The sequence below is a fragment of the Bos taurus genome, chromosome 20 (genome assembly GCF_002263795.3).
Source record: "Bos taurus isolate L1 Dominette 01449 registration number 42190680 breed Hereford chromosome 20, ARS-UCD2.0, whole genome shotgun sequence".
Classification (NCBI taxonomy): domain Eukaryota; kingdom Metazoa; phylum Chordata; class Mammalia; order Artiodactyla; family Bovidae; genus Bos; species Bos taurus.
In genome coordinates this window covers 12,712,783-12,739,800 of record NC_037347.1, presented here as the reverse complement: position 1 = coordinate 12,739,800, position 27,018 = coordinate 12,712,783, and the positions used below count along the sequence as shown (strand labels likewise).

The following is a 27,018-nucleotide window of genomic DNA, read 5'->3' as shown; positions in this document are numbered from 1 at the left end:
TAAATACAAGTATTCCTCAAAGAATTAATGACTTATGACATCTGTGTTCTGGGATGTAATGCCACTCTGAGTTTTCAGTACAAATCTGATGAAGACAAGCATGTGTGAGTTTTTCTTAGGTATTGGTGCTCGCCCACATCATGGTACCTGATCATTAAACCTGTTAACACTTCCTCAGTTTATTTACTGTGCAATTTACTGCACAAATGCTTTCAAGTCTTTTATTACTTCTCCCAGAAAGATTGACGATTTCATCCTGCTCCTCTGTTGTCTGTCTGTGTCAACAACGAGCACCTATCCAATGGGGTGTATTCCATGTTGTCTGTGGTACCTGGGCATGTGACTGAACTTTTCAGAGGGCATGTACCTTCAGAAAAGCTGTCTTTTGAAAGAAGGCCTCTGGTTTTGTTACATCTGCAACTTCTAATTTGTGTGCATGGGAGGATAATATTTTTTAAATGCATTTTCATCATTCAGACATATAGATATATCAGATTTTTAAAAGCTTAGTATTGTTTTAAGTAAGCTTATAGATATTGCTTGTCTGGAATCAAGTGATCAAAACATACATGTGCTATAATGCATATATATTATATAAAAGTTAAAGCTTTTACAAATAAAAGAACATAAAAGTAGGCTTTTTTAAAATTACTAATTGAAAAGGACAAAAAAGCAAACTATATTCTGTCTAGAAAAAAAGGAATACAGATTGCCAATAATGTGTAATTCACGATCATTTTCTCCAGGACTAACTTGAGGTCTGTGTTTCTCATGTGTTTTAAAAGATTGTGAAGACAATGATTGTGACTTCTCTGTTTTTAACAGTGCAAATGTCATCGGAAAGAGAGGTTAAGGGAAATTGTTTCTAGACCTGATATTACTTAATAACCAAGTGACCCCAGATCAGTTTTCCAGAAGTTCTTCCAGCCCTTTACTGACTTCAAGACCCCAAATCCCATCTCTATTCTGACTCCCTGTAGGGTAGATCTTAGCTAGTTGCCTTCTTCTTACAAAGACTAGCCATTTTCCCAGATTCTTCTAGATCATTCCTTCTCTTTGTCCTTGGAACAGAAGTTGCCATACTCTCTGCTCCCCTTCCTCTTAGCTAGTTGTCAAAAGCTATATGTCCTATCATGAGGTAGTCATGCAATGAAATACTATATACCCAATAGGATGACTAAACTAGAGCAAATTCCAGATTCAAGATGTTAATACCATTTAAGTTGTAAAATTTCCAATAACAGCGAACCTAAACTGTCCATATTTATTAAAAGGTTAATAAAAGGTCTGGTGGGTCCCTTAACTAGTCTTTTGAACATGAGTCCTAAAACGACAATGCTGAGTGATAAAACTCTCTCTGTGTTGTTTGTTTTCAGACAGGGAGAGTGGGAAAAGGGTAAAAGCCCAAGGTGTGAGCTGATGGATGGTTCAGAGCAAAACCACGGTCCCCTTTAATTGTAAAGGACCCCATCATGTTTTGTTAATTGATCAAATAAATAGCCCTACAGGATAAAGGGCTGCTTCTTTTTTTCATGGAATTCCCTGGAGAGAGGAGCAGGCTCTCTGTAGTTACCGCTTTATTTTAGTTGAAACAGCAGCTAACACTTGGTGAGTTAGTGTTGGCTTTATGTTCTTTTGGCCCCACACATCTAGCAGTAGAAACTCAAAGCAGAAAGCAGCTCCTCTTGTGCACACAAGACCTGGAAAAGTGCTTCCTGCATGCTGAGGAATTTCTGGGAGTATTTAAATTGCTGAAAGCAACTTAAGTGTCTTCTTGGCTTAGTTTTAATTTCTTGATCTAGCGACAACACTGTTCGCTCCATAGAGTTTTGTCCCTTCTCCATTCCTCCTTTCCTTTCATTGTTATTCTGAGATGGTTGAAGTCTAGTAGGATTGGTCATGGAATAAATAGGGCAAGGTGCTGCTGGCATAACATAGTTTCAGGTCTGCTAGGAAATTCATTTTCCTGTACACAAAGAAGCATCTTAAACACACTTATCATAATGCCAGACATCCATCCCGTTGGATCTGAAAGAACTGAAATTCATTCAGTTGGATCTTAAAGGTGTTTTTTCTCTGGCGGGGTCTCACTGAAATGTACATACCTTTGGGCAGGGTGTCTCTGAGCTGCGTTTAGCACAGCAGAAGCTGAGTCATTAATGGGGTGCTTCTGGTGGACTGACAAGGGACAAAACTAGATAGGGAAAGTGCTGTCAAGAACCATTTTGCAACATGTTAAAAAGTACATGAAAAAGGTGATAAGCTTATTTCACGTCTTTCCCATGTTGTATCTCTTGGGCAGGGGCAAGAAAGGATGTTTAGGTATTAGATAGAAGACCAGGGTGAGCAGCAGAGAGGGTGTGTTATTAGAAAGATTAGGACAACAGAGGCAAAAGATCCTGAAAGTTATTGGAAGCTTCTGGGTGGAGCTGGGCCTACTGGACTTAGAAGACAGCTTGTCTCACAGTAGATAGGTTGAACTGGGTGCACTGGATTAGGACACAGTAGGTCCACTACGTATGAATGAATTCTAGTCTGAGAGCATGTCCGTAAGTCCAGTTTGTTCCTAAGTCCAACCAAGTTAGCCTAGGTACCCAACTAACACAATTGGCTATATAGTTCAGTTCAGTTCAGTCGCTCAATTGTGTCAGACTCTTTGCGACGCCATGAATTGCAGCACGCCAGGCCTCCCTGTCCATCACCAACTCCCGGAGTTCACTCAGACTCATGTCCATTGAGTTGGTGATGCCATCCAACCATCTCATCCTCTGTTGTCCCCTTCTCCTCCTGCCCACAATCCCTCCCAGCATCAGGGTCTTCTCCAGTGAGTCAACTCTTAACATGAGGTGGCCAAAGTATTGGAGTTTCAGCTTTAGCATCAGTCCTTCCAAAGAACACCCAGGACTGATCTCCTTCAGAATGGACTGGTTGGATCTCCTTGCAGTCCAAGGGACTCTCAAGAATCTTCTCCAACACCACAGTTCAAAAGCATCAATTCTTCAGCGCTCAGCTTTCTTCACAGTCCAACTCTCACATCCTTACATGACCACTGGAAAAACCATAGCCTTGACTAGACGGACCTTTGTTGGGAAAGTAATGTCTCTGCTTTTGAATATGCTATCTAGGTTGGTCATAAGTTTCCTTCCAAGGAATAAGCGTCTTTTAATTTCATGGCTGCAGTCACCATCTGCAGTGATTTTGGAGCCCCAAAAAATAAAGTCTGACACTGTTTCCACTGTTTCCCATCTATTTCCCATGAAGTGATGGCTATATAGTACCACACTGTAATAGGTTTATAATAGTTTTCACACAAATAATACATGAAAAAATAAACACAAAACAATAAAGACTACATTTTTAATTTCACTACCTTGAAAAGTACAGTAGTACAATAGCTGGCACACAGGGGCACTTTCACATTTTTGAAAGTTCACAAATTAAAGGTTCATATTTAGGGAACTTGCTTTATTTCTCAGATTGAAATTCCTTATTTTGATACAAGAAAGGAAGTGGCCTTCTATATAATTGGATAGACTCAGGTTGATGTCATTGGCATATGTAGGTCTCTGTATTTTTTAAAAAGAAGACTTATATTCAGGCCAATTGTATTTCATCCAGAACATACTGCCTTGACGAGCTGTTAGGAAAAGTAATTTGAGTAAAATGAGATTGTTTCTAGAATGCAAGGAGAGGGAATCACCCTGGTTTTACAACTGAGTTGAATTAGATTTATGAGATTTTCAGCAAGGTGAAGGCAAGATTTTTCTGAAAGAGAGGAAAAGGGCTTAATTCAAGCAAAATAAAGGGCATGTAAACAGTATTTGGATAAGTTTTAAAATGAATTTAGTTTTCCTCTTAGTACTTTCTTCCCTCCCACTCCCACAAATATGGAAGCAAAAATTCAAAATAACTATTGTTGAAGCTGATTGGAAGTCCAGTGTCATTTTGAATGTTAGAAACCAAGAAACAAAATGAAGAAAAAATTGAGTGTTGCATCTGAATTAGCATTTAAAGTGGCATGTTTATATAAAAAGAGAATGGTGTAATATATCCTGAGAGTAAAGAGAGGATTTCAGACTGTGAAAGAATGTCAATTGCATTTATGTATTCATCGAATAGCCAGTTTGGTATTTGGTATGTATTTGCAGCATCCCCTATCACGCCTGCGTTTATCTTCTGTGAGAGGGTTGGGGGAGGAGACTTGGGAGATAGAAACAATGCAAGATTGATCTTCCCACCTTTGCAAAATTATTAGGAGAACCTTAGCTTTGCTCCAGGGGAGGGAGAGTTGGGTCACCTAGGGAGGTTTATCAAAATACATGTGCACATTTCTAAACACACTTGGGGGTGCATATCAAAACCTGTGTGTATGTGTGTTGGGTGCTGAGAAAGGGAGAGTGGGGGCCTTGTGACCTTTCAGCCCATTCTCTGGGTCAATCTAAAATGCCACCCTTGGCTGAGAACTGCTGTTCTTAGGAGAGCTGCAGGGTACACGGCATGCAGAGTGAGCTTCTGGACGTCCAAAGGCATGAGGGTGAGTTCTCTTTCAAATTTACTAGGATGATTTTTTAGCAAGTCTGAATCAGGCTGGAATTTGGAGACTTTTGGGGGGAACATTTCTTTTCAGCATGGGCTTCCCTTATGGCTCAGCTGGTAAAGAATTCTCCTGCAGTACAGGAGACCTAGGTTCGATGCCTGGATTGGGAAGATCCCCTGGAGAAGGGAAAGACTACCCACTCCAGTATTCTGGCCTGGAGCATTCCATGGACTATATAGTCCATGGGGTTGCAAAGAGTCAGATACGACTGAATGACTTCCACTTCACATTACTTTTCAGCAAGCCTTACGGAAGATGGCTCACTGTGCTCTCTTCCTAAAAGCCACCTTCTTGGGTCTGTTACTCAGTAGGCATTTCAGAGCCACACTGCCTGGATTCAATTCTACCTCTGCCATTTAACCAGCCTATGACTTGCAGAAGGTTATTTCGACTCTCTGTGTCTTTATTTCCTCATCTGTAAATCATGTATACTATTCTATCCTGGCGGAGAAGGCAATGGCACCCCACTCCAGTACTCTTGCCTGGAAAATCCCATGGACGGAGGAGCCTGGGGGGCTGCAGTCCATGGGGTCGCTAAGAGTCGGACACAACTGAGCGACTTCACTTTCACTTTTCACTTTCATGCATTGGAGAAGGAAATGGCACCCCACTCCAGTGTTCTTGCCTGGAGAATCCCAGGGATGGGGAGCCTGTTGGGCTGCCATCTATGGGGTCACACAGAGTCGGACACGACTGACGTGACTTAGCATAGCATAGCATTCTATCCTGGAATGTTTTGAGGATTAAATTAATAAGTATTTGTAAAATGTTCATAACAGTACCTGACATGCAGTAAGCTCTGTGTTTCGTTAAATAAAACATAAAAGGAATGAAACCTTCCTCAGCCCTCCCATCACTTCTTTCTGTCCTGTCGAGTTAAGCAAAGGACTGCCAAGTAAACTGAAGAAGTTCTGTTACAGCCAGATCATTTGAGTAGCACTTTCTGGAGAGTGACAGTGTATACCAACACTTCCGTCAACGGCAGCTGGCCCTGTATTCTTGGGTAGATTTTTTTCCTTGTTTCCCTCCAATGGTTAACCCCTCATATCAGGAGATTTCTAGGTGTGTGAAGGAGACAGTCCCCACACATGTTCTGGCTCTGTAGCATCAAACTGTGAGGGAACTCCGTGTGCTCAGGGAGTGGCCTATTTCTAGAATAATCCTTCACTTGACACCTGCCCCTCCTTCTCAGCATGGTATACAGGTTACTTCTCCTAACTGTGTTTTGAGACAGATATTGAGGAAAATGAAATGGGATATTAAAATGTACATGCAGAAAAGTTTAATCATAGGATTTTGAAGCTGGAAGAAACCTTAACAGAAAACTGCTTTTAAATACCATTGTTTGATAAGTGAGGAGCCAGCAACTCAGAGGACATGAGATTTGTGTGTTGAGATTACTTCTTGACCATGGCCAGGATTTAGGGTTCCCACCCACCCAGGACTGGAAAGCAACCTTTCCTTCTTTAGGGAAATAATATTTGAGTTAGAAAGAGATGAATGAGCAAGGGTGTGGATGCACTCTGTTCTGTAAAGATGTGAATTACAGCCATCTTCATCCACAGTGCGGGTCACATCAAAGGCAGATTTTTGACCGAGTACACTTGACTTCACTGTGCTTGTCATGGTTTCTTTGAAGATTTTTTAAAGTATAGCCTCAAACTCTTCTTAAATATGTGTGCATATAGCTGATTCACTTTGTTGTGCAGCAGACCCTAACACAAAGTGGTAAAGCAGTTATACTCCATTAAAAAGAAGAGTTTACACCTAAAACTGCAACCAAAAGGAAAACGTTAAGTCACATACCAGCACTACCAGGATACTGAGTTAACTCAGACTAGTGATGGGACCGGAGAAGGCGATGGCACCCCACTCCAGTACTCTTGCCTGGAGAATCCCATGGACGGGGGAGCCTGGTGGGCTGCCGTCTGTGGGGTCGCACAGAGTCGGACATGACTGAAGCGACTCAGCAGCAGCAGCACAGCAGTGGTGGGACTAGTGATACGACACTGGTGGGCTGTGGCCGTTCCCAAAGCTCCATCATCCAGGAAGCTGTGTGAACGGGGCAGCTGAATTCTGTATTGTTCTCCTGACTCCGTTGCTGTAGTAAGTCGGACCCTCTGTGGGGAACCATTGGTCATATCCATTTGCTCCTATAGAGTTTCTCTTTAGAATCACTGCATTTTCCTCTGCTGTTCTGACTGCTTCTGTGTTGGAACCTAAGACATGTCCACAGAACATGCTAGGACCTGTACACCTCTCTTTCCAGTGGCCTTCTGGGCTCTGCTTTACTTCTGACATCACCCAGGTAGCTTTTGATTCCTACCATAAGGAAATTGTATGCAGAGAGTTCCGCAAATGCAATTGCATGAGAGGAAAGATTTATTAAGCGTATTCTATAAATTTTATTGGCATGTGGAAATGGGTGCCTAGTCTGGAAGGGTAAATTTTGATTTTTTTTAAAGCATAAAAATTCTAATCATAATAAATTTAAATAGGCCTAATATATTGAAGGAAAGGATTTTTAAATGCCTCTTTCCTAGAACTATAATCTTTCAAGAAATATTTGCCTATTTTGTAGATGCTTAGGTGAAAATGTTCTTCCTCTATTAGAAAGTATTAATCTGGCCTAGGCATTATGCTTTTTATTGTGCGGGAAGAAATGATTTTTAATTTCTGCTGTGTCCTACAGATCAGTGAGATTAACCTTGGGGTGACATTAGCCCTGATTGCTGAGCTCTTACTAAACCCTGATTTTCCAATGCTGACTCTACTGTTATTGGTGGTGGTATATGTGTTTTTACTCAGGAAGAGGTTGTCTTTAGCGTTTATTTGTGTTTTTCAAAAACTGAGGAGGGCATTTTCATGGCACCCTCTGAATCCTTGTGTTGCTGCTGTGGGACAGATGTTCTGCAAGGTCAGTGTGGACCGTCCCCAGGGCTGACGTCAGGTCTAGGGAAGGGCGTGGTCTGCTCTCCTGGGCGCCACTCGGCCTCCTGCTGAGAGGATTTGCTCTGTGCAGGGCACAGGAGTGAGGTCACCAGGGGTTTGATATTTCAGGTTGTAAAGCATAGTGTTTAGTATCTCAACAAATCAAGAATAGATTATCTGGGAGAATAAGCAGAAAGTTTTTTAGGTCTAGGATAAATTAAATGCTAAGACTAGTCCTAGTGGGTTAAAGAAGCCTTTGGAAGCCCTGGAGTATATTTTTAAAATGCACTTGACATCATATACTGAAATGAAATTAATAGATCAGTATATGGTTTTATGTCTTAGGGGAACATTGGTGGTTTTTTTAGTGAGATTCTAATGTATTACCAATTTGTATGTAAATGAAGTTGATTCTGGTAGAATCACAGGGAAAAATACTGTCATCAAAAAGTATGTTACTTAATTTTTATCTTTGAGAATTCAAGTCGCTTAGCTCTATCCCACTTTTTTTTTTTTTTTTTTTGCTGGAAAATGTTGGTTAGACCACATCCTTAAGACCATAGTAGGGGGTGGTGATGATGGTGGTGATCTGGGAAAATCCTTAAAAGGAGAATTAAAACAAACATAGTTTAGACTGTTATTCCTCAAGGCTCTGTGTAGTTTCTTTTCATCCATGAACCTTTTATTTACTGTTTAACATCACCTCCGCTGTTTTATGTTAAGTACCAGGAATTATAAATTCTAATTTTATTAAACCACAGCAGAATTTAAAACAGCACAATGAGACAAAACCACTTCCTGCCATGAAATCCGATGTAGCATGAACCACTTTAGGCTTCCCTGGCTTCCCTGGTCGCTCAGTGGTGAAGAATCCATGGCCAAGGAAGAGACATGGGTTTGATCCCTGGATCAGGAAGATGCCCTGGAGAAGGAAGTGGCAACCCACTCCAGTATACTTGCCTGAGAAATCCCCTGGACAGAATGAGGCCGGCGGGCTACAGTCCATGCGGTTACAAGAGAGTCAGACATGACTTAGTGACTAAGCAACAAGAGCAGCATAACCCTACATGCTCACCACATGTAGCATGCTTCCACCTCCCCTTAAAAAAAAAAGCTTCATTGACCCATAATTGTGGGTTAATATTTCCCTAACAGCTAACAGTGCTTCCCTCTCCCCTTAAAAACAAAGGTTCATCGACCCATAATTGACATACCATAAATTATACTTAGAGTACACAATCTCATAAATTGACATGCATACATATATACAGACACTCCTGTGAAACCAGCTCCATAGTCAAGGTAATGAAATATCCATTTCCTCCAGAAGTTTCCTCTTACAGGTTTGTAATTGCTCCCTCCCCCTTCCCCAACATGCCTAATCAGACAGTTACTAATATTTTCCATTCCTAAAAATTTGTTTGCATTTCCTAAAATTTTAAATAAATGGGACAATACTGTTTTTACTCTTTTTTGTCTGGTTTCTTTCACTCAGTGTAATTATTTGGAGATTCAGTTCTTTTGCAGTGTACGTTAATAGCTCATTGCTTTTTATTTCTAGGTAATATCCTATTGGTGGGCACAGCATAGTTTGATTATCCATCCACTTGCTGATAGACATTTGGGTCACAAATAGTTTGGGGCCATTATAAATAAAGCTGCCATACAGGATTGGTAGATTTTCTCCTGGCTTATGGTTTCAGTTGCTTTACAGCATCTATTAAAGAGCAAAATTTTTTAGTTTTCATGAAGTCAGATTTATCAGTTTGTTCTTTAAGTGGTTATGGTGTTGGCATTGCATCTAAGCCATCTTTCCCTGTTTCAGGGTCACAAAAGTTTTCTCTTCTTTTTCCATAAAATTTATAATTTCAGATTTAAAATTTTAGATGTTTATGTCTATGATCCATTTTGAGATAATTTTTGTGTATGGGTGAAGTATGGATTGAAGTTTTAAGTTCTTGCATACAGATATCTAACTGTTCCAGCACCATTTGCTAAACAGACCATTCTCTGTCCCCTCTCCACTGAATTTCTTTGTAGTTTGGCTGAAAATTGGTTGGCCATATATGGGTGTCTATCTACAGACTTTCTTTTCTGTTTCATGTCTTGTTTGTCTTATATCAGTGTCTCCACTGATTGGATTATTGTAGATTTATAGTAAGTTCAGATATCAGATAGTGTTAATCATCCAGCTATATTCTTTTTTTTTTTTTTTTCAAAATTGTTTGGACCATTCTAAATTCTTTAGTTTTGGAATCAGCTCATCATTTTCTGCCCCCAAAAGCCAGCTGAGATTTTTATTGGAATACATTAAATATTTAGAGCAATTTGAGAAGCTATGAAAAAATTCCCAGTGGTTATAAGTCTTAAGGATAGATTAGGGAGAATAGTGTGTCAGTCAATGCCGTGTGGAGAGACTGGGATGGAATTGTCACCCATGATATACTGATGGAGGAGATGGGTAACCCAGCTGTGGTAGACTGAGTTGTGGAATAAGTGACCACAGATAAACAAACATCCCCTCAGAGAAGCCCAAGAGAAATGGGTGGGTGGGTGGTTCAGGGAGCAGCTCAGGTAATGGTTTTGAGCTGAAGTCAGAGAGTACTAGGTGCATTTCTTCTGGAAAGAAGACCTGCAGTGGAGAGCTCAAGCCCAGCCCAGGCAGAGAATAGAGGAGGAAGAGCATGACCAGACAAGGTTTACACGCTCATGTCTGGTCTAGGAGAGGGCCACGGGCCTGTAAAGATTGTGATTCAGAAAACACTTAGAGAGGGGAGGCATTTGTCATAAAGCAACGAAGGTCAGCTGTACATTTGAACTAACTATTGGTCTAGAAGAGTGGCTCTCAACCAGAGGCGATATTGTCCCCTTGGGGACATGTGACAGTGTCTAGAGAGATTTTTGACTGTCGTAGTTACTGGGAGGTGGATTTCTCCTCTCATTTATGGGTATAGAGAGGACAGTGTTGTTGCTAAACATTCTGCAGTGTATGGGAAAACAGCCCCCTCAAGAAAGACTTGTCAACCCAATATGTTCCTAGAGCTAGAGGTGGGGACCACTGGTCCAGAGAGGAAGGGCCAGGAAAGAGGGTGAAGTGAGAATGGAGCGACTGATTGCTCTGATGCCTACTGTCTATATTGTCTTGAGGAGAAATACTGTCTTGTGCGGTGACCGTGCAGTTACCCTGCTTGCTCAGAAATCAGTCTCTGGAAATGTTTTTTGGGAGTGTTTTCGGAAGATGTCTGAAAGTGTTATCAAATAAGGATAGTTTAACAAAAGCATGCCTTAACTACGAGGGAAGGAATGTTGAACATTTGAGTTAATTCACTTAAGAAGAAAGTATTTGTTTAGACATGGCATTGTCCACAGATGAATTTATCAGTTGGGATATTTTTTATTGCAAGTAATAGAAGAAAACCTAACTGAAAATGGCTGAAAAAAATAAAGGAAATTTACCAGCTAATGTAACTAAAAAGTCCTGGCTTCCGGCAAGGGTTAACCAAGAGTTTCAGTGTTGCCCCAGGGACCCAGTTTCTCCTTCATCCCAGGGCATGCTTCCTTCCTAGCTCATAGATGACTGCCAACAGTTTTCACAGTTTGTTTTTTCTTATCTGTCCTCACCGGGAATGGATTTTTCTTCTCCTGCCATTATGGGTTTCTCTTTGACTGGGCCATCTTAAATTATGTATCCATCCTTGAATATGACAATATTTATAGCATTACCCTCATTAGCTTAGACTGTTCGGTATGGTAACCACTGGCCACATGTGGCTGTTGAGCTCTTGAAATGTAACTAGTCCAAATTGAGACGGGAAAAAAATGTGAAATATTTAATAATTTGTGTACTAATTGCATGGTGAAATGGTAATATTTTGGGGTATATTTGGTTAGAACACAAAACCATTATTAAAATTGCTTTCATTTGTTTCTTTTAAATTTGTTTTTAATGTGACAACTAGAAAAGTTAAAATTGTATTAGTGGCTCCAAATTGTATTTTTGGTGGGCTAAACTGGCTAAGACTACTCAGGAGTCCCTTCAAATAGAGTGGAGTCAACTCCATCCAAATCACATGGCTGATACCCTTATGGGAGACAGACGGAGTGGATATTGGGCAAGCAATCAGAAATGAACACTGCAGTGACCGGCACAAGCAGAGAAGGGAATATTTGTTGAATTGCCGCTATTTTACTGCAGGTGAATGTCTGGAAATACTTCTGCTCTACTACCACTAAAAAGTTAATATTTTTTTCTTTAATATATTTTTGAAAGTTCTAGAGCAAACATATGGCTCATAGTAACTAGTGAAACAGCACAGATGCACTAGGAGGAAGGAAATAATCCCCATTCCGCTCAGTCCTTGTCTCCAGTCCTAACCCTGGGCGGCCCTTGTTGGTCTGGTGTGTGTCCTTCCATACGTGGGAGTGCCGCATGCTCGTCGTTGTGTTGTGTCTGCTGCTACTGTCATAATGGAATTACAGCTTTTCACTTGCTTCTCTCACCTTAGCAAGTCACACTCTACAGCTTTATCCCATTCTTTTGAATAATACATAATATTCTATCTTATGGATATTCCAACATTTCATTTAACCATTTCCTCACGAATGGACATTAGTGTTATTTCCACTCTCCCCTCTTCCTGTGCCCCACAACAAACAATGCTGCAATAAATATCACTGTGCCTGTGTCCTTACGTACTGGTCCTTTTTTTTTTTCCCTATAGGATAGATTCCCAGAAGTGGAATTGCTTGGTCAAACGGTATGTGTATTTTTAATTTTAATAGATATTTCTCGATTCTTTCCCCAAAGAAATAGCAAATCACATTTGCACATAAGAATGCCCATTTTCTACATTTTCCCAGCTTTGGAAGCCACTGTTTCTTTTCATTCTTACCAGTCAAACCTCTGAGCATTGATTTACGTTTCTTCACTGCCTGTCAGTGATGCAGAATATATTTTCATATGTTTATTATCCATTTGAATTTCTCTTTTCTTCATTTCCTATTCATTTCCACTACCCATTTTTCTAGTGTGTTTCTGTCACAATTTCTGGAAGCTATGTATTGTTTTAGAAATGTTAATCCAGTGTTATACCCATGTTATATATGTGCAAATATAGCTTTATGATTCTTGTCTATATGGATGAGGTCTTTTACTAAAAGAAAATTCTTAGTTATTATTTAATCCAACAATCTATCTTTTTCTCTATTGCTTCTGAGTTATCTGTTTTACTCAGGGTGGCATTGTCCATCCCATGGTCAAACAAATAGTCTTTTAAATATTCTTCCCTATTTTTAAAAACATTCAAGTCTTACTCCAGTTTTATGTTTTGTACATGATATGAAGTAGGATGCTATCTATCTTTTTTCTCCCCAATGTAGTTAATATAAGAAACCTTATTTTCCATGGGATGGAAATGTTACCCTTGTCGTATATAACGACGCCATGTCCCCCTGTGTCAGTCTCTGGCCTCTTCATCCTGACCCCTGTCTGTCTCTGCGCCAGCACCATTTTCCTTTGAATACAGTGGCTTTTCTAGTGAGTTGTGATGTCTGGTAAGTTCTTCCTCACTGGTCTGTTTTCATACTTTTTATGGTTGTTTTTAGCCATTTATTTTTTGTTTCATGTTGATCTAGCTATATTACATTTTAAAACTTAAAGGTGGGGAATTTTATATTTAAAACATTTAAGATAATATTTCCCACCTTTAAGTTTTAAAATTTAATATAATAATATATGATAAATAAAACTGCAAAATGACTTTGCAGTTTGGGAATCTCTTTACTTGATGTTACTGATTGGAAAATAGTTACTGATAACTTAAAGGATTTTCTGTGAATTTTATTTCTTTAAGTGTGACTTTGTTCCTGTGATAATTGTACAATTATCCTAAGATGCAAAAATGGGGATGCAGGCATGATATATTTTAACCAGTCTAAAAATTAGATTATAATAAAGCTAAAGTGACCTTATAAATAATTTGTATTTCTATTTATATAACGAACTAGAAGTTATATCCATACATGGATTGGTTGAGGGGTGTGTAAATATGATAATATGACAAAGACCTGTAGCTGAAGTTTATGATAAACTATGGGTTTTCAATCTTTTTGCTTTGGATTTTTCTAAAATTTAAACAATGTTGACTTAAGAAGTTATCACGTTTGAAGTTTGAGGTAAAGTTGTTTTTAATATTTTATGTTTTTGATAATTTTACATTAAGTTTTTACTAATGTGATATTAATTTTGTTCACTGAAATTCTTGATAGTTTTTTGGAAACTTTAGTTATAGTATTAAGGTAATAAATACTTCTGCATTTCTCTGAAAGCATCTGAAATTCTAAAGCTGCCTGTGATTTAAAATAATGGTTACATTTTCTTACAAATTGAACACATATGCAGATACACATGAGATCTGTATTTTGCTTATGAAAGTGAAGACAGGTCCTCATGTTGGTCCCTGCCCATTTTCACTTGGTTAATTAGGGAAAAACCATTAGTTTCTTCTACAGCCAAAAAAGGAAATGGTAAAGTAACACAGTGTGATTATTATTGAGTGATATAAATACTTGACAAATTATAATTGTGTTTTTAAAAATGATATTTTTAGTACTTTCACTGAAAACATAATTCAAATAAATAGATAGGTATGGCAAATTTTTACATGTGTATAAATATTAAAGATGATAATTTAGAGAAGGAAACTAATTTAAATTGTTTACATGAAAACCAAAAAAGGACTTAGTAAAGTTAAGAGTTCACTTTGAACTTTCTAAATGAATTTATAATTTTATTAGGTCAAAATCAAATATAATTTTCCTGCTCTGTTCTAAATTAGGTAATTAGTAATCACTGCCTGGCTTCCACCCACTACTTACATGAAATCAGCTAGTAGGCACCCCATGGACCCCAGTTTTATCACTAAAACTACTTTCCACTATTCCAAGACTCTGAAACATATCTGGATGCTACAGTTGGGATAAGGGAACACTTTGTTGGTTTCAGAACAGTTTTGTGTTTTTTTTTTTAACCAAAGAGCAGGAATGCTTTCAGTAGTGTGTGGAGCTATAAAGAGATTAACCCAACTGAAGTAACTTCTGCTGGCCAACAGTGGAAATTTAGGTGACAGAGCAAATGGTAATTATAAGCCACTGAACAAGCTGAGCCTACCGAGAGCCAAGAGCAGTCCTGTTTATCAAAGGTTGACAGATGATATAAACTGTTCTGTATTAAAGGCATATCACATTCCTCATATTTCCTAATAAGCTGTATTTTAACCAGCTCAAATTGTGTTTCCTGCATGTTTTTTTGTTGTTGTTGTTTAATTGCTAAGTCATGTCTGACTGTCTGTGACCCCATGGACTGCAGCAAGCCACACTGTCTCCCAGAGTTTGCTCAGACTCATGTCCATTGAGTCAGTGATGCCATTCAACTATCTTATCCTCTGTCATCCCTTTCTCCACCTGCCTTCAATCTTTCGCAGCATCAGGATCTTTTCCAATGAGTCAGTTCTTCACATCAGGTGTCCAGTCCTTCACACCATTCCTTCCAATGAATATTCAGGGTTGATTTCCTTTAGGATTGAATGTTTTGATCTCCTTTCCATCCAAGGGACTCTCAAGAGTCTTCTCCAGCACCATGATTTAAAAGCATCAATTCTTCAGTGCTCAGCCTTCTTTACTACCTGCAATGCAGGAGACCCTGGTTCAATTCCTGTGTCGGGAAGATCTGCTGGAGAAGGGATAGGCTACCCACTCCAATATTCTTGGGCTTCCCTTGTGGCTCAGCTGGTAAAGAATCAGCCTGCAATGGAGGAGACCTGGGTTCAATCCCTGGGTTAGGAAGACCACCTGGAGAAGGGAAAGGCTACCCACTCCAATATTCTGGCCTAGTCACAAAGAGTCGAACAGGACTGAGCGACTTTCCCTTTCACTTTTAGCCTTCTTTATAGCACTTAAGTTTTAATCATCATCAAAACAGATAAAGATGATAACCATAAATATAAAAAGATATTTGTGTTATCAAATATAATATCACTTTTATGTGGAATCTAAATAATAATACTAATGAGCTTATTTAAAAAGCAGAAATAGACTCACAGACATAGAAAACAAAATTATGATTACCAAAGGAGAAAAGGAGAGGGATAAAATAGGACTATGAGATTAACAGATATACACTACAATATATAAATTAACAAAGATTTACTGCATAGCACAGGGAACTATATTTGATATCTTATAGTAACTTATAATGGAAAAGAATCTGAAAAAGAATTTACATATATATAATATATATACACATATATGTGTGATACTGAATCACTGTACTGTACACCTGAAACTAACACAGTATCATAAATAAACTTTACTTCAGGGGAGGGACCTGGGTCACCCCACCTTGAGCAGTCCTGGCGTCCTCATCCTCTGCCACTGTCCAGTTATCTTTGACTGCCACATATGGATTCCCACAAATCTCCAAAGGAAACGGTCCTCATTATGGGAGGAGCCTTGGCTGTGCTCTGGACCAGAAGGGCGTCCTTGTGATTCTATTCTGTTTGACATCAGCCACCCTGCTCAGACCATTCCAGAAGGCATCCGGTTTATACCAGGAGACATCCGCTGTCTCTCTGATGTAGAGAACAACTTTCAGGGCGTCAATGTGGCTTGTGTGTTCCATAATATGTCTTACAAGTTAACAGTCCAGCAATGACATGGTGTGTTCATCCAGGAAGGTGACTGCAAGACCAGAGATCAAGCCTTGAGCCTTTGGAGTGGCTCTGACTGATCAAGCACTGACTCCAGGACCCTAGACTACCAGAGAACTAAACCTAGGGAGCATCAAATAGTGAGAACTCACACAAAGGAAACAACTCGAATACAAGACCTGGCATCACCCAACCACCAGTAGCACCCTGTGCAGGACGCCTCATCTAAACAACAAACAAAACAAAAATACAAATTCAATCATCATCAGACAGGATTACCACCTCACTCAGCCTTGCCCATCAGAGGAAAAGCAAACAAACATACAAAAACTCAGCACAAATCGCACCCTACATGAAGCTTACACAAACCACTGGACCAACCTTATGAGGGCAGAAACCAAAAGGAAGAGAGAATTCAACTTTGAAGCCTGGGAAAAGGAGACCTCAAACACAATAAGTTAATGACATAATGAAAAGGCAGGGAAATACTACACAAATGAAGGAAAGAACTAGAAACACAGAAGTCCAAATAAATGAAGAGGAAGTAGGCAAACTACCTGAAAAAGAATTCAGAATAATGATAGTAAAGATGATCAAAAACTCTGAAAACAAAATGGAGAAAATGCAAGAATCAATTAACAAAGACCTAGAAGAATTAACGAATAAACATACTGAGACAAACAACACAATTATTGAAATTAAAAATACTCTAGAAGGAATAAATAGCAGCATATCTGAAGCAGAAGAAAAAATCAGTAAGCTGGAAGGTAAAATGGTGGAAACAACTTCTGAAGAGCAGAATAAAGTAAAAAGAATGAAAAGAACTGAGGATAGTCTCAGAGACCTCTGGGACAATATCAAATGTACCAACATTCGAATTATAGGGGTCCCAGAAGAAGAGAAAAAGAAAAAGTATGAGAAAATTTTTGAAGAGATTATAGTTGAAAATCTCCCCGACATGGAAAAGGAAATAGTCAAACAAGTCCAAGAGGCACAAACAGTCCCATACAGGATAAACCCAAGGAGAAACACGCCAAGGCACATACTAATCAAACTAACAAAGACTAAGCACAAAGAAAGAATATTAAAAGCAGCAAGGGAGAAGCAACAAGTAACATACAGGGCAAACCCCATGTGCTTAACAGCTGATCTTTCAGCAGAAACTCTGCAGGCCAGAAGGGAATAGCAGGATATATTTAAAGTACTGAAAGGGAAAATTCTACAACCAAGATTACTGTACTTGGCAAGGATCTCATTCAAAATTGATGGAGAAATAAAAAGCTTGTCAGAAAAGCTAAAGTTAAGAGAATTCAGTACTACCAAACCAGCTTTACAACAAATGCTAAAGGAACTTATATGGTCAAGAAATATAAGAGAACAGAAAAGATCTACAAAATCAACCCCAAACAATTAAGAAAATGGCAATAGGAACATATATATCGATAATTACTTTAAATGTAAATGGATTAAATGTTCCAACCAAAAGACACAAACTGGCTGAATGGATACCAAAACAAGAGCCATATATATATACTGTCTAAAAGAAACCCACTTCAGACCTAGAGACATATAATAGACTGAAACTGAGAGGATGGAAAAATATATTCCATGCAGATGGGAAGCAAAAGGAAGCTGGAGTAGCAATCCTCATATTAGACAAAATAGACCTTAAAATAAAGACTATTACAAGAGATAAGGAAGGACACTACATAATGATCAAGGGACCAATCCAAGAGGAAGACATAACAATTGTAAATATCTATGCACCCAACATTGGAGCACCTCAATACATAAACACTAACAGACATAAAAGGAGAAGTTGACAGTAACAAATAATAGTAGAAGACTTTAACACCCAACTCACACCAATGAACAGATCATCAAAACAGAAAATTAATAAGGAAACACAAGTCTTAAATGATACATTAGATGAAATGGATCTCATTGATATCTTCAGTACATTCCATCCAAATGCAGAAGAATACACCTTCTCAAGTACACATGGAACATTCTCCAGGATAGACCACATCTTGGATCACAAATCAAACCTCAGAAAATTTAAGAAAAGTGAAATCATATCAAGGATCTTCTCTGACCACAAGGCTATAAGACTAGGTATCAGTTACAAGAAAAAAACCTGTAAGAAACACAAGCACAAAAACATGGAGATTAAACAACAGGTTACTAAGTAAACAACAGGTTACTGAAGAAGTAAAAAAAATTTCTAAAAATAAATGACAATGCAAACACGACAACTCAAAACCTATGGAATACAAAAAGCAGTTCTAAGAGGGAAGTTTATAGCAATACAATCCTACCTCAAGAAACAAGAAAAACATTGAATAGACAACCTAACTTTACACCTAAAACAAATGGAAAAAGAACAACAACAACAATAAAAAAACCCCAAAATGTGTAGAAGGAAACAAATCATAAAGATCCAAGCAGAAATAAATAAAAAATAAATGAAAGAAACGATAGTAAAGATTAATAAAAAAAAAAAAAAAGGCTGGTTCTTTGAGAAGATAAACAAAACTGATAAATAAACTATACTTCAAGTTTTTAGAAAAGAATAAATTTTAAATATAATTATGCATGTGTGTAAATTCTTTATTGTTAATTATAAACTTATTTTTAAGTGTATGTAGACTATCACAGGATCTTAAAATCACAGTACATAAGCAATGAATAAGCATATCATAAGATTAACAATAAAGGAATGTTTCTTTTATAATATACCAAGTATTTAAGACTTTAATTTGCTCCAGGGCTACCTAAGCTTAGACTCTGAAAGACAGAATTCTTAAATTAGGATGGAGAACCTATCTTTCTTTGTAGAACCAATATACATAATCATTTGTGACTAGGTGTTGGAATGGCTATAGTAGAGTCCACGGGCAAGAAACAGAGTTGTTTGTGTTTGAAGCTAGGAGAACTCTAGCTGCTGCAAGTGCACCATCATAGCCCCCCCAAAAACCCTCAAAACAATGATTTAGAGGATGTGAAGTGATAGACTAGAAAGATATAAGCACTAGAGTAATTAAATAGTGCTCACAGAACCTAAAGAGTAAGGAAAGAAATGCGCCCTAAACTGCAACCTTGGGTACAAATAGTCACATATATTGATTTAAATTAGCTAATTCAGGTTATATTCAGTGTCTCTGCCTTACATGAAGATACAAAGCAGGTGATATTACAGTGTTGACCAAAAAACAATGATGTACCTCCGAAAATAATTCAGGTATTATGTTCAAAGCAATGGTCCTTAGGGCCAGAACCCTCCTTAATTCGTAGGTGTTCTTAATCTAGATCAAACTGAAGTAAAAACAACAACAACTTATGTGGCATTGTACTTTTAAAAGATGAAAAAAATCTTACAACTTACAACTAAAAATTAAAACTGAAACAAGGTAAATATTTTGCTCACATTAGTTATCAATTTAAGACTTGTAAGGGTTGCCTACAAATGATCACAAATGATCACAGTAAATTAGAGCAGTAACACTGTTCTAATTCAATACTATTCTCTTGTTCTTGTTTAAATTACCTTCATTAAATACTACCTTCATGTGTTTGGTACTGTCTTCAGTTAGGTTCAGTCACTCAGTCATGTCTGACTCTTTGAGACTCCATGCACTTGAGCAGCCCAGGCTTCCCTGTCCATCACCAACTCTCGGAGCCTACTCAAACTCATGTCCATTGCGTCAGTGATGCTATCCAACCATCTCATCCTTTGACGTCCCCTTTTCCTCCTGCCTTCAATCTTTCCCAGCGTTAGGGTCTTTTCCAATGAGTCGGTTCTTTGCATCAGGTGGCCAAAGTATTGGAATTTCAGCTTCAGCAATCAGTCCTTCCAATGAATATTCAGGACTGATTTCCTTTAGGATTGACAGGTTGGATCTCCTTGTAGTCCAAGGGACTTTCAAGAGTCTTCTCCAACACCACAGTTTAAAAGCATCAATTCTTCAGCACTCAGCTTTCTTTATAGTCCAACTCTCACATCCATACATGACTACTGGAAAAACCATAGCTTTGACTAGACAGACCTTTTTTGGCAAAGTGATGTCTGCTTTTTAATATGCTGTTTGTGTTGGTCATAGCTTTTCTTCCAAGGAACAAGTGTCTTTTAATTTCATGGCTGCAGTCACCATCTGCAGTGATTCTGGAGCCCCAAAAAATAAAGTCTGGAAAAAAAAAAAAAGTCTGTCACTGTTTCCATTGTTTCCCCATTTATTTGCCATGAAGGGGCAATGCCATGATCTTAGTTTTCTGAATGTTGAGTTTTAAGCCAACTTTTTCCACTCTCCTCTTTCACTTTCTTCAAGAGGCTCTTTAGTTCTTCTCCACTTTCTGCCAGAATGGTGGTGTCATCTGCATATCTGAGGTTATTGATATTTCTCCTGGAAATCTTGATTCCAGCTTGTGCTTCATCCAGCCCGGTATTTCACATGATGTACTCTGCATATAAGTTAAATAAGCAGGGTGACAATAAACAGCCTTGACGTACTCCTTTCCCAATTTGGAACCAGTCTGTTGTTCCATGTCCTGTTGTTGATTCTTGACCTGCATACAGATTTCTTGGGAGGCAGATCAGGTGGTCTGGTATTCCCATCTCTTGAAGAATTTTCCACAGTTTGTTGTGATCCACACAGTCAAAGGCTTTGGCATAGTCAATAAAGTAGATGTTTTTCTGAAATTCTCTTGCTTTTCAATGATCCAACGGATGTTGCCAATCTGATTTCTGGTTCCTCTGCCTTTTCTAAAACCATCTTGAACATCTGTACGTTCACAGTTCATGTACTGTTGAAGCCTGGCTTGGAGAATTTTGAGTATTACTTTGCTAGCATGTGAGATGAGTGCAATTGTGCAGTAGTTAGAGCATTCCCTGGCATTGCCTTTCTTTGGGATTGGAATGAAAACTGAATTTTTCCAGTCCTGTGGCCCCTGCTGAGTTTTCCAAGTTTGCTGGCATATTGAGTGCAGCACTTTCACAGCATCATCTTTCAGGATTTGAAATAGCTCAACTGGAATTCCATCACCTCCACTACCTTTGTTCATAGTGATGCTTTCTAAGGCCCACTTGACTTCACATTCCAGGATATCTGGCTCTAGGTGAGTGATCACACCATCATGATTATCTGGGTCATGAATCTCTTTTTTGTACAGTTCTTCTGTGTATTCTTGCCACCTGTTCTTAATATCTTCTGCTTCTGTTAGGTCCATACCATTTCTGTCCTTTATCGAGCCCATCTTTGCATGAAATGTTCACTTGGTATCTCTAATTTTCTTGAAGAGATCTCTAGTCTTTTCCATTCTATTGTTTTCCTCTATTTCTTTGCATTGATCAATGAAGAAGGGTTTCTTTTCTCTCCTTGCTATTCTTTGGAACTCTTCATTCAAATGGGTACATCTTTCCTTTTCTCCTTTGCCTTTAGCTTCTCTTCTTTTCTCAGCTATTTGTAAGGCCTCCTTAGACAACCATTTTGCCTTTTTGCATTTCTTTTTCTTGGGGATGGTCTTGATCTCTGCCTCCTGTACAATGTCACTAACCTCCATCCATAGTTCTTTAAGCACTCTATCAGATCTAATCCCTTGAATCTATTTGTTACTTCCACTGTATAATCATAAGGGATTTAATTTAGGTCATATCTGAATGGAGAAGACAATGACAACCCACTCCAGTACTCTTGCCTGGCAAATCCCATGGACAGAGGAGCCTGGTAGGCTACAGTCCATGGGGTTGCTAGGAGTCGGACATGACTGAGCGACTTCACTTTCACTTTTCACTTTCCTGCATTGGAGAAGGAAATGGCAACCCACTCCAGCGTTCTTTCCTGGAGAATCCCAGGGATGGGGGAGCCTGGTGGGCTGCCATCTCTGGGGTTGCACAGAGTCAGACACAACTGAAGTGACTTAGCAGCAGTAGCAGTAGCAGCATACCTGAATGGTCTAGGTGTTTTCCCTACTTCCTTCCATTTAAGTCTGAATTTGGCAATAAGGAGTTCATGATCTGAGCCACAGTCAACTCCCGGTCATGTTTTTGCTGGCTGTATAGAGCTTCTCCATCTTTGGCTGTAAAAAATATAATCAATCTGCTTTCAGTATTGGCCATCTGGTGATGTCCATGTGTAGAGTCTTCTCGTGTTGTTGGAAGAGGGTGTTTGCTATGACCAATGTGTTCTCTTGGCAAAACTCTATTAGCCTTTGACCTTCTTCGTTTTGTACTCCAAGGCCAAATTTGCCTGTTACTCCAGATAGCTCTTGACTTCCTACTTTTGTATTCCCGTCCCCTATAATGAAGAGGACATCTCTTTTGGGCATTAGTTCTAGAAGGTCTTGTAGGTCTTCATAGAACCATTCAACTTCAGCTTCTTCAGCATTACTGGCTGGGGCATAGACTTGAATTACTGTGATATTGAATGGTTTGCCTTGGAAACGAACAGAGATCATTCTGTCGTTTTTGAGATTGCATCCAAGTACTGCATTTTGGACTCTTTTGTTGCCTATGATGGCTCCTCCATTTCTTTTCAGGGATTCTTGCCCACAGTAGTAGATATAATGGTCATCTGTCAAAAATCACCAGCTTCTCATCTTTATTTTGGCTTAATCCACTATTAGAAATGTTAAGCCTCATAGACATAGGAGAGAGTACAAAATACTGATGCAGCAGATTCCAGGCAAGGATGAGGTTTCCATATTGCTTCACATAGAGACCTGGTGACACTAGTGGTAAAGAACTCGCCTGCCTACGCAGGAGATATTAGAGATGCTGGTTCCACCCCTGGGTCGGCGAGATCCCCTGGCAGCCCACTCCAGTATTCTTGCCTAGAGAATCCCATGGACCGTCCATAGAGTCACAAAGAGTTGGTCATGACTAAAGCGACTGAGCGTGCATCAGAAGTTCAAGTGTATTATCACCAGGGAAGATAAGGTTCCTTTGGAGTGACGGTCCAACCCTGTCCCTGGGCTCCTTGCAGAAATTATGAATCAACTATAATTGTGACCTAAGCACTTGTCCTTTCTGCTGCCAGCTCTCTTGCCCATTAAGAAATGTGTTGAGACTGCTCCACTTGTTTGCATGAAGCCACTGGGTCAGTAGTCAATGATCCTTATACTGGGTGCCTTAAAGAGGAATAACCACTCTTTTGAGAAACCTACTGTGAGCCGGTCATATGAGCTTCCAGCCGCATTTAATTTCCAGGTTAGTTAATGTCAGAGGACAGCTTTTTAAAATGGTACATTAAATGTGGGGACCAGTTATTAATCCCTATACCTAAATGTCGATCTGTCAGTCTTATTGAGTTTTGTAATATCGTCTAACATTCAGATTCTGATGAATGAAAGAGCTCTTTGCAAAAAAAGAAAAAAAATACCATTGGTCCCTTCTCCTAGTATTGAATTCGTTAAAAGCCAGCTCACTGTCTCTTAGCAAGGGATAGGATTATTGAAATGTATGAATAGAAAACTTCAAAAGCGAACCTGTCAAAGCAATACAAAGTAAAAATATTTTAAATATAATTGCAGTTTTATTCAGTAGTGAGAAAAAAGAGTCAAAGCATTTCTCCTTAATGCCACACCGAGGCATGGAACATTTTGTGAGAATGAGTAAAATATTCACAGGAAGGAGGGCACCTCAGCGTTCTCCAATTTAGGACGGCTCATGACCCCCAACCTCCCGTTTATCTGACCGGATTCCCAACAGCTCTGTTGAGGCCCCTTCATTTTCATCTTCTTAGACACCCCACCATGTAGCATGAGATCACATTTGTAGGGACACTGGGACTGAACAAACACTTTCTTTTACATGGTGCTTTCAGAAGAATCCTTTTATGTCCTATATGGCTAGGCTCCTTGGATGTCTGAACAATGAAGAATCGGAGCAAGAAATTTCTACACCAGAACCCTGGGAGCATAACATACTTTGAAGTAAATTTCTCTGCTTTGTGGGACCATAGTAAAAAGTGGGGTTTTTCATGATCCTTACATTGATGTCTGCAAAGCCAGATGGCTTTGTAAAATGAGCCCCAAGCAGTATAACTGATTAAAAGAAATGCCATGTAGTTGAAGGCTTTCCTATCCATTATGAGCCTCGCAGATAGAATTGTTCTCTTGGGGTCCATTAATATTGGGGAATCGCACTCTCTATCTTTAGGGGTCAGCCAGTGACAACTGAGGCAGGTGTTGGCAGCAGAAGCCTCCCAAATGAAGGCTGAAAAAGTCTCTCTAGCCAGCCACCAGGAGAACTTCCTCAAAAAGAAATGAAGCTGGCCACTGATGGGAGTGGCAGATTTTATTTTCCTGGCCTCCAAAATCACTATGGATGGTGACTGCAGCCATAAAATTAAAAAACGCTTGCTTCTTGGGAAAAAAGCAATGACAAACCTAGACAGTATATTAAAAAGCAGCGACATCACTTTGCCAACAAATGTCCATCTAATCAAAGCTGTGGCTTTCCCAGTAGTCATGTATGGATATGAGAGTTGGGCCATAAAGAAGGCTGAGTGCTGAAGAATTGATGCTTTCAAATTGCGGTGCTAGAGAAGACTCTTTAGAGTCCCTTGGACAGCAAGATAATCAAACCAGTCAATCCTAAAAGGAAATCAACCTTGAATATTCATTGGAAGGACTGATGCTGAACCTCCAATACTTTGGCCACTTGATGTAGAGAGCTGACTCATTGGAAAAGACCTTGATGCTGGGAAAGATTGAGCGTAGGAAGAGAAGGGGGCGAAAGAGGATGAGATAGTCAGATGGCATCACTGACTCAATGAACATGAATTTTAGCATACTCTGGGAGATACTGAAGGACAGGGAAGCCTGGCATGCTGAAGTCCATGGGGTTGCAGAGTCAAACACGACTGAGTGAACAACACCAACTGAGGGGAATAAGTGCTTTGAGGGTTGTAGGTACTTCCTGAAGTTGTGACTCACGTATTTCAAGTTATCCTCTCATTCTTGGCTTTTTTTGGTTGTGGTCCTACGTCTGCATCCTCCTGAGCACCCCAAAGCTTCCAACGCCTTGCACCTAGGGGTGACCCTCACTCGTTCATCTTCTCTGTAGAGTGTAAATGACTCTTTTGAGGACACTCAAGCTCTTGCTTTTGTTGTTGCCCATATAGAAATCATTCAGCCCGTGTTTGTAACCCAGAGCACTGACTTTAATGTAAGAACACAATCATATATTTCAAGTTGTTTAGGGCGGGGGTGGGAAAGGAAGGGGTGCTGATGAAACTTGGCCTTCAGGTAGAGGAATTCATAGATGTAATAAATTGTTCTCTGGCTCTATAACCTACTATTTGATTATTGGGAAATGGTGTTTGTGGCAGAGGAAGGAAAAGCTCATCTGAAGACAAGCTTTAAAACCCTGTTGTAAAAGAGGTAGCTGGTCCTGGGTTTAGTTCTGTTCCTGTCATCAGGAAATATTTCAGTCCTGTAGTGTTATTGGAGAAGGTGATGGCACCTCACTCCAGTACTCTTACCTGGAAAATCCCATGGATGGAGGAGCCTGGTGGGCTGCAGTCCATGGGGTCGCTAAGAGTCGGACATGACTGAGTGACTTCCCTTTCACTTTTCACTTTCATGCATTGGAGAAGGAAATGGCAACCCACTCCAGTGTTCTTGCCTGGAGAATCCCAGGGACAGGGGAGCCTGGTGAGCTGCCGTCTATGGGGTCGCACAGAGTCAGACACGACTGAAGCGACTTAGCAGCAGCAGCAGTGTTAGTCATAGGCAGTGTTTGAAAACCAAACCACCTCATTCTTCCTTTTCTCCCCGTGGCCGTGTCCTCTTATTGCCTCATCAGATGTAGTGCTGACTTGCTCACAGAGTAGCAGCAGTGGAGAACCAGGGACGTGTGTCCCATTGAAATAGCTCACTTCCAAAAAGTTTGTACTTTCTGTCTCTCTGAATTTATAAGAATCCTTTCAAAGAAGAAAATAATTCAATCCTAGAGGCATTTCCAAAACTAATTATTAGAGAATGAACTGATATGTGGTCTCTTATTGTAGTCTATTTTTTTAGTAATAATGTAGAATTTATAGCATCTTAGTAGGTTAGGGCTAATTGGTCTTTGTAGAAAATAATCACTTAAACAATACTTTTATCAGTCACACAGGGGGTCATTATAGAACTAGGAAGCAGGAAAAATGCATTCAAAATTTCCCTATATCTGACTACTTGAAGAAAAGATAGTTTAAAAAGCAGAGCATTTACTTTTTACTTATGTCTATCGATGCATTAGTTAATTTCTCCTTTGGTTATTTTTGGTGTTGTAGTCATATAGCTTTTAAGAAATGGGGTAGCATTTTATTTTGCTGTGAAAATTCTTAGATCATAAAGCACTGATCATTTTTCACAATTACTTCCATTGTAGAGAAGTGGAGAAGTATAAAGAAATGTTTTCATCCATAATCCCGCCTTGCAGAGACAGTCCCCACTAGCATTTAGTGCATTACTTTTCAGGTTTTCTTCTGAATCCTCGTTCTTTGATGCTTATCGATTCTTGGAGTCCATTTTCTTTCCAGCTGGGAAGTGCTTTCTGAAGCCCACCAGTCAGGTATGAGCTGAGTGACCCACTTGCGCACAGAATTTGCTGTGTCTTCCAACAGAAACAACCAGGAGAGCAGGGTTCTGGGCTGTTTCTAATGGTCACGTATCACGTTTAGGTTCCTGACCCATTTCCTTCCTTTCAGTAACTCATTTTATAAAGTTCCAAATGATAACTTTTTTTTTCTACAGCTGTTGGCAATATTTGTTTAGGTTCAGAAAAGCTGTTATTTTTTATGT

At 39.3% G+C, this 27,018-nt stretch overlaps 1 protein-coding gene across 8 annotated transcripts in view; it reads left to right on the top strand.

The window, feature by feature from the left end:
- Positions 1-27,018, top strand: part of MAST4 (microtubule associated serine/threonine kinase family member 4) — a 618,443-nt gene that overhangs the window by 321,118 nt on the left and 270,307 nt on the right. For 4 of the 8 annotated variants that reach the window (XM_024981444.2, XM_059878863.1, XM_059878861.1 and 1 more), the window contains one exon: positions 12,250-12,285. The exons of the other annotated variants lie outside the window; for them this stretch is intronic. In XM_024981444.2, the coding sequence (XP_024837212.1) occupies positions 12,250-12,285 (36 nt within the window). The remainder of the gene's footprint in view (positions 1-12,249; positions 12,286-27,018) is intronic. 8 annotated transcript variants of the gene reach the window in all.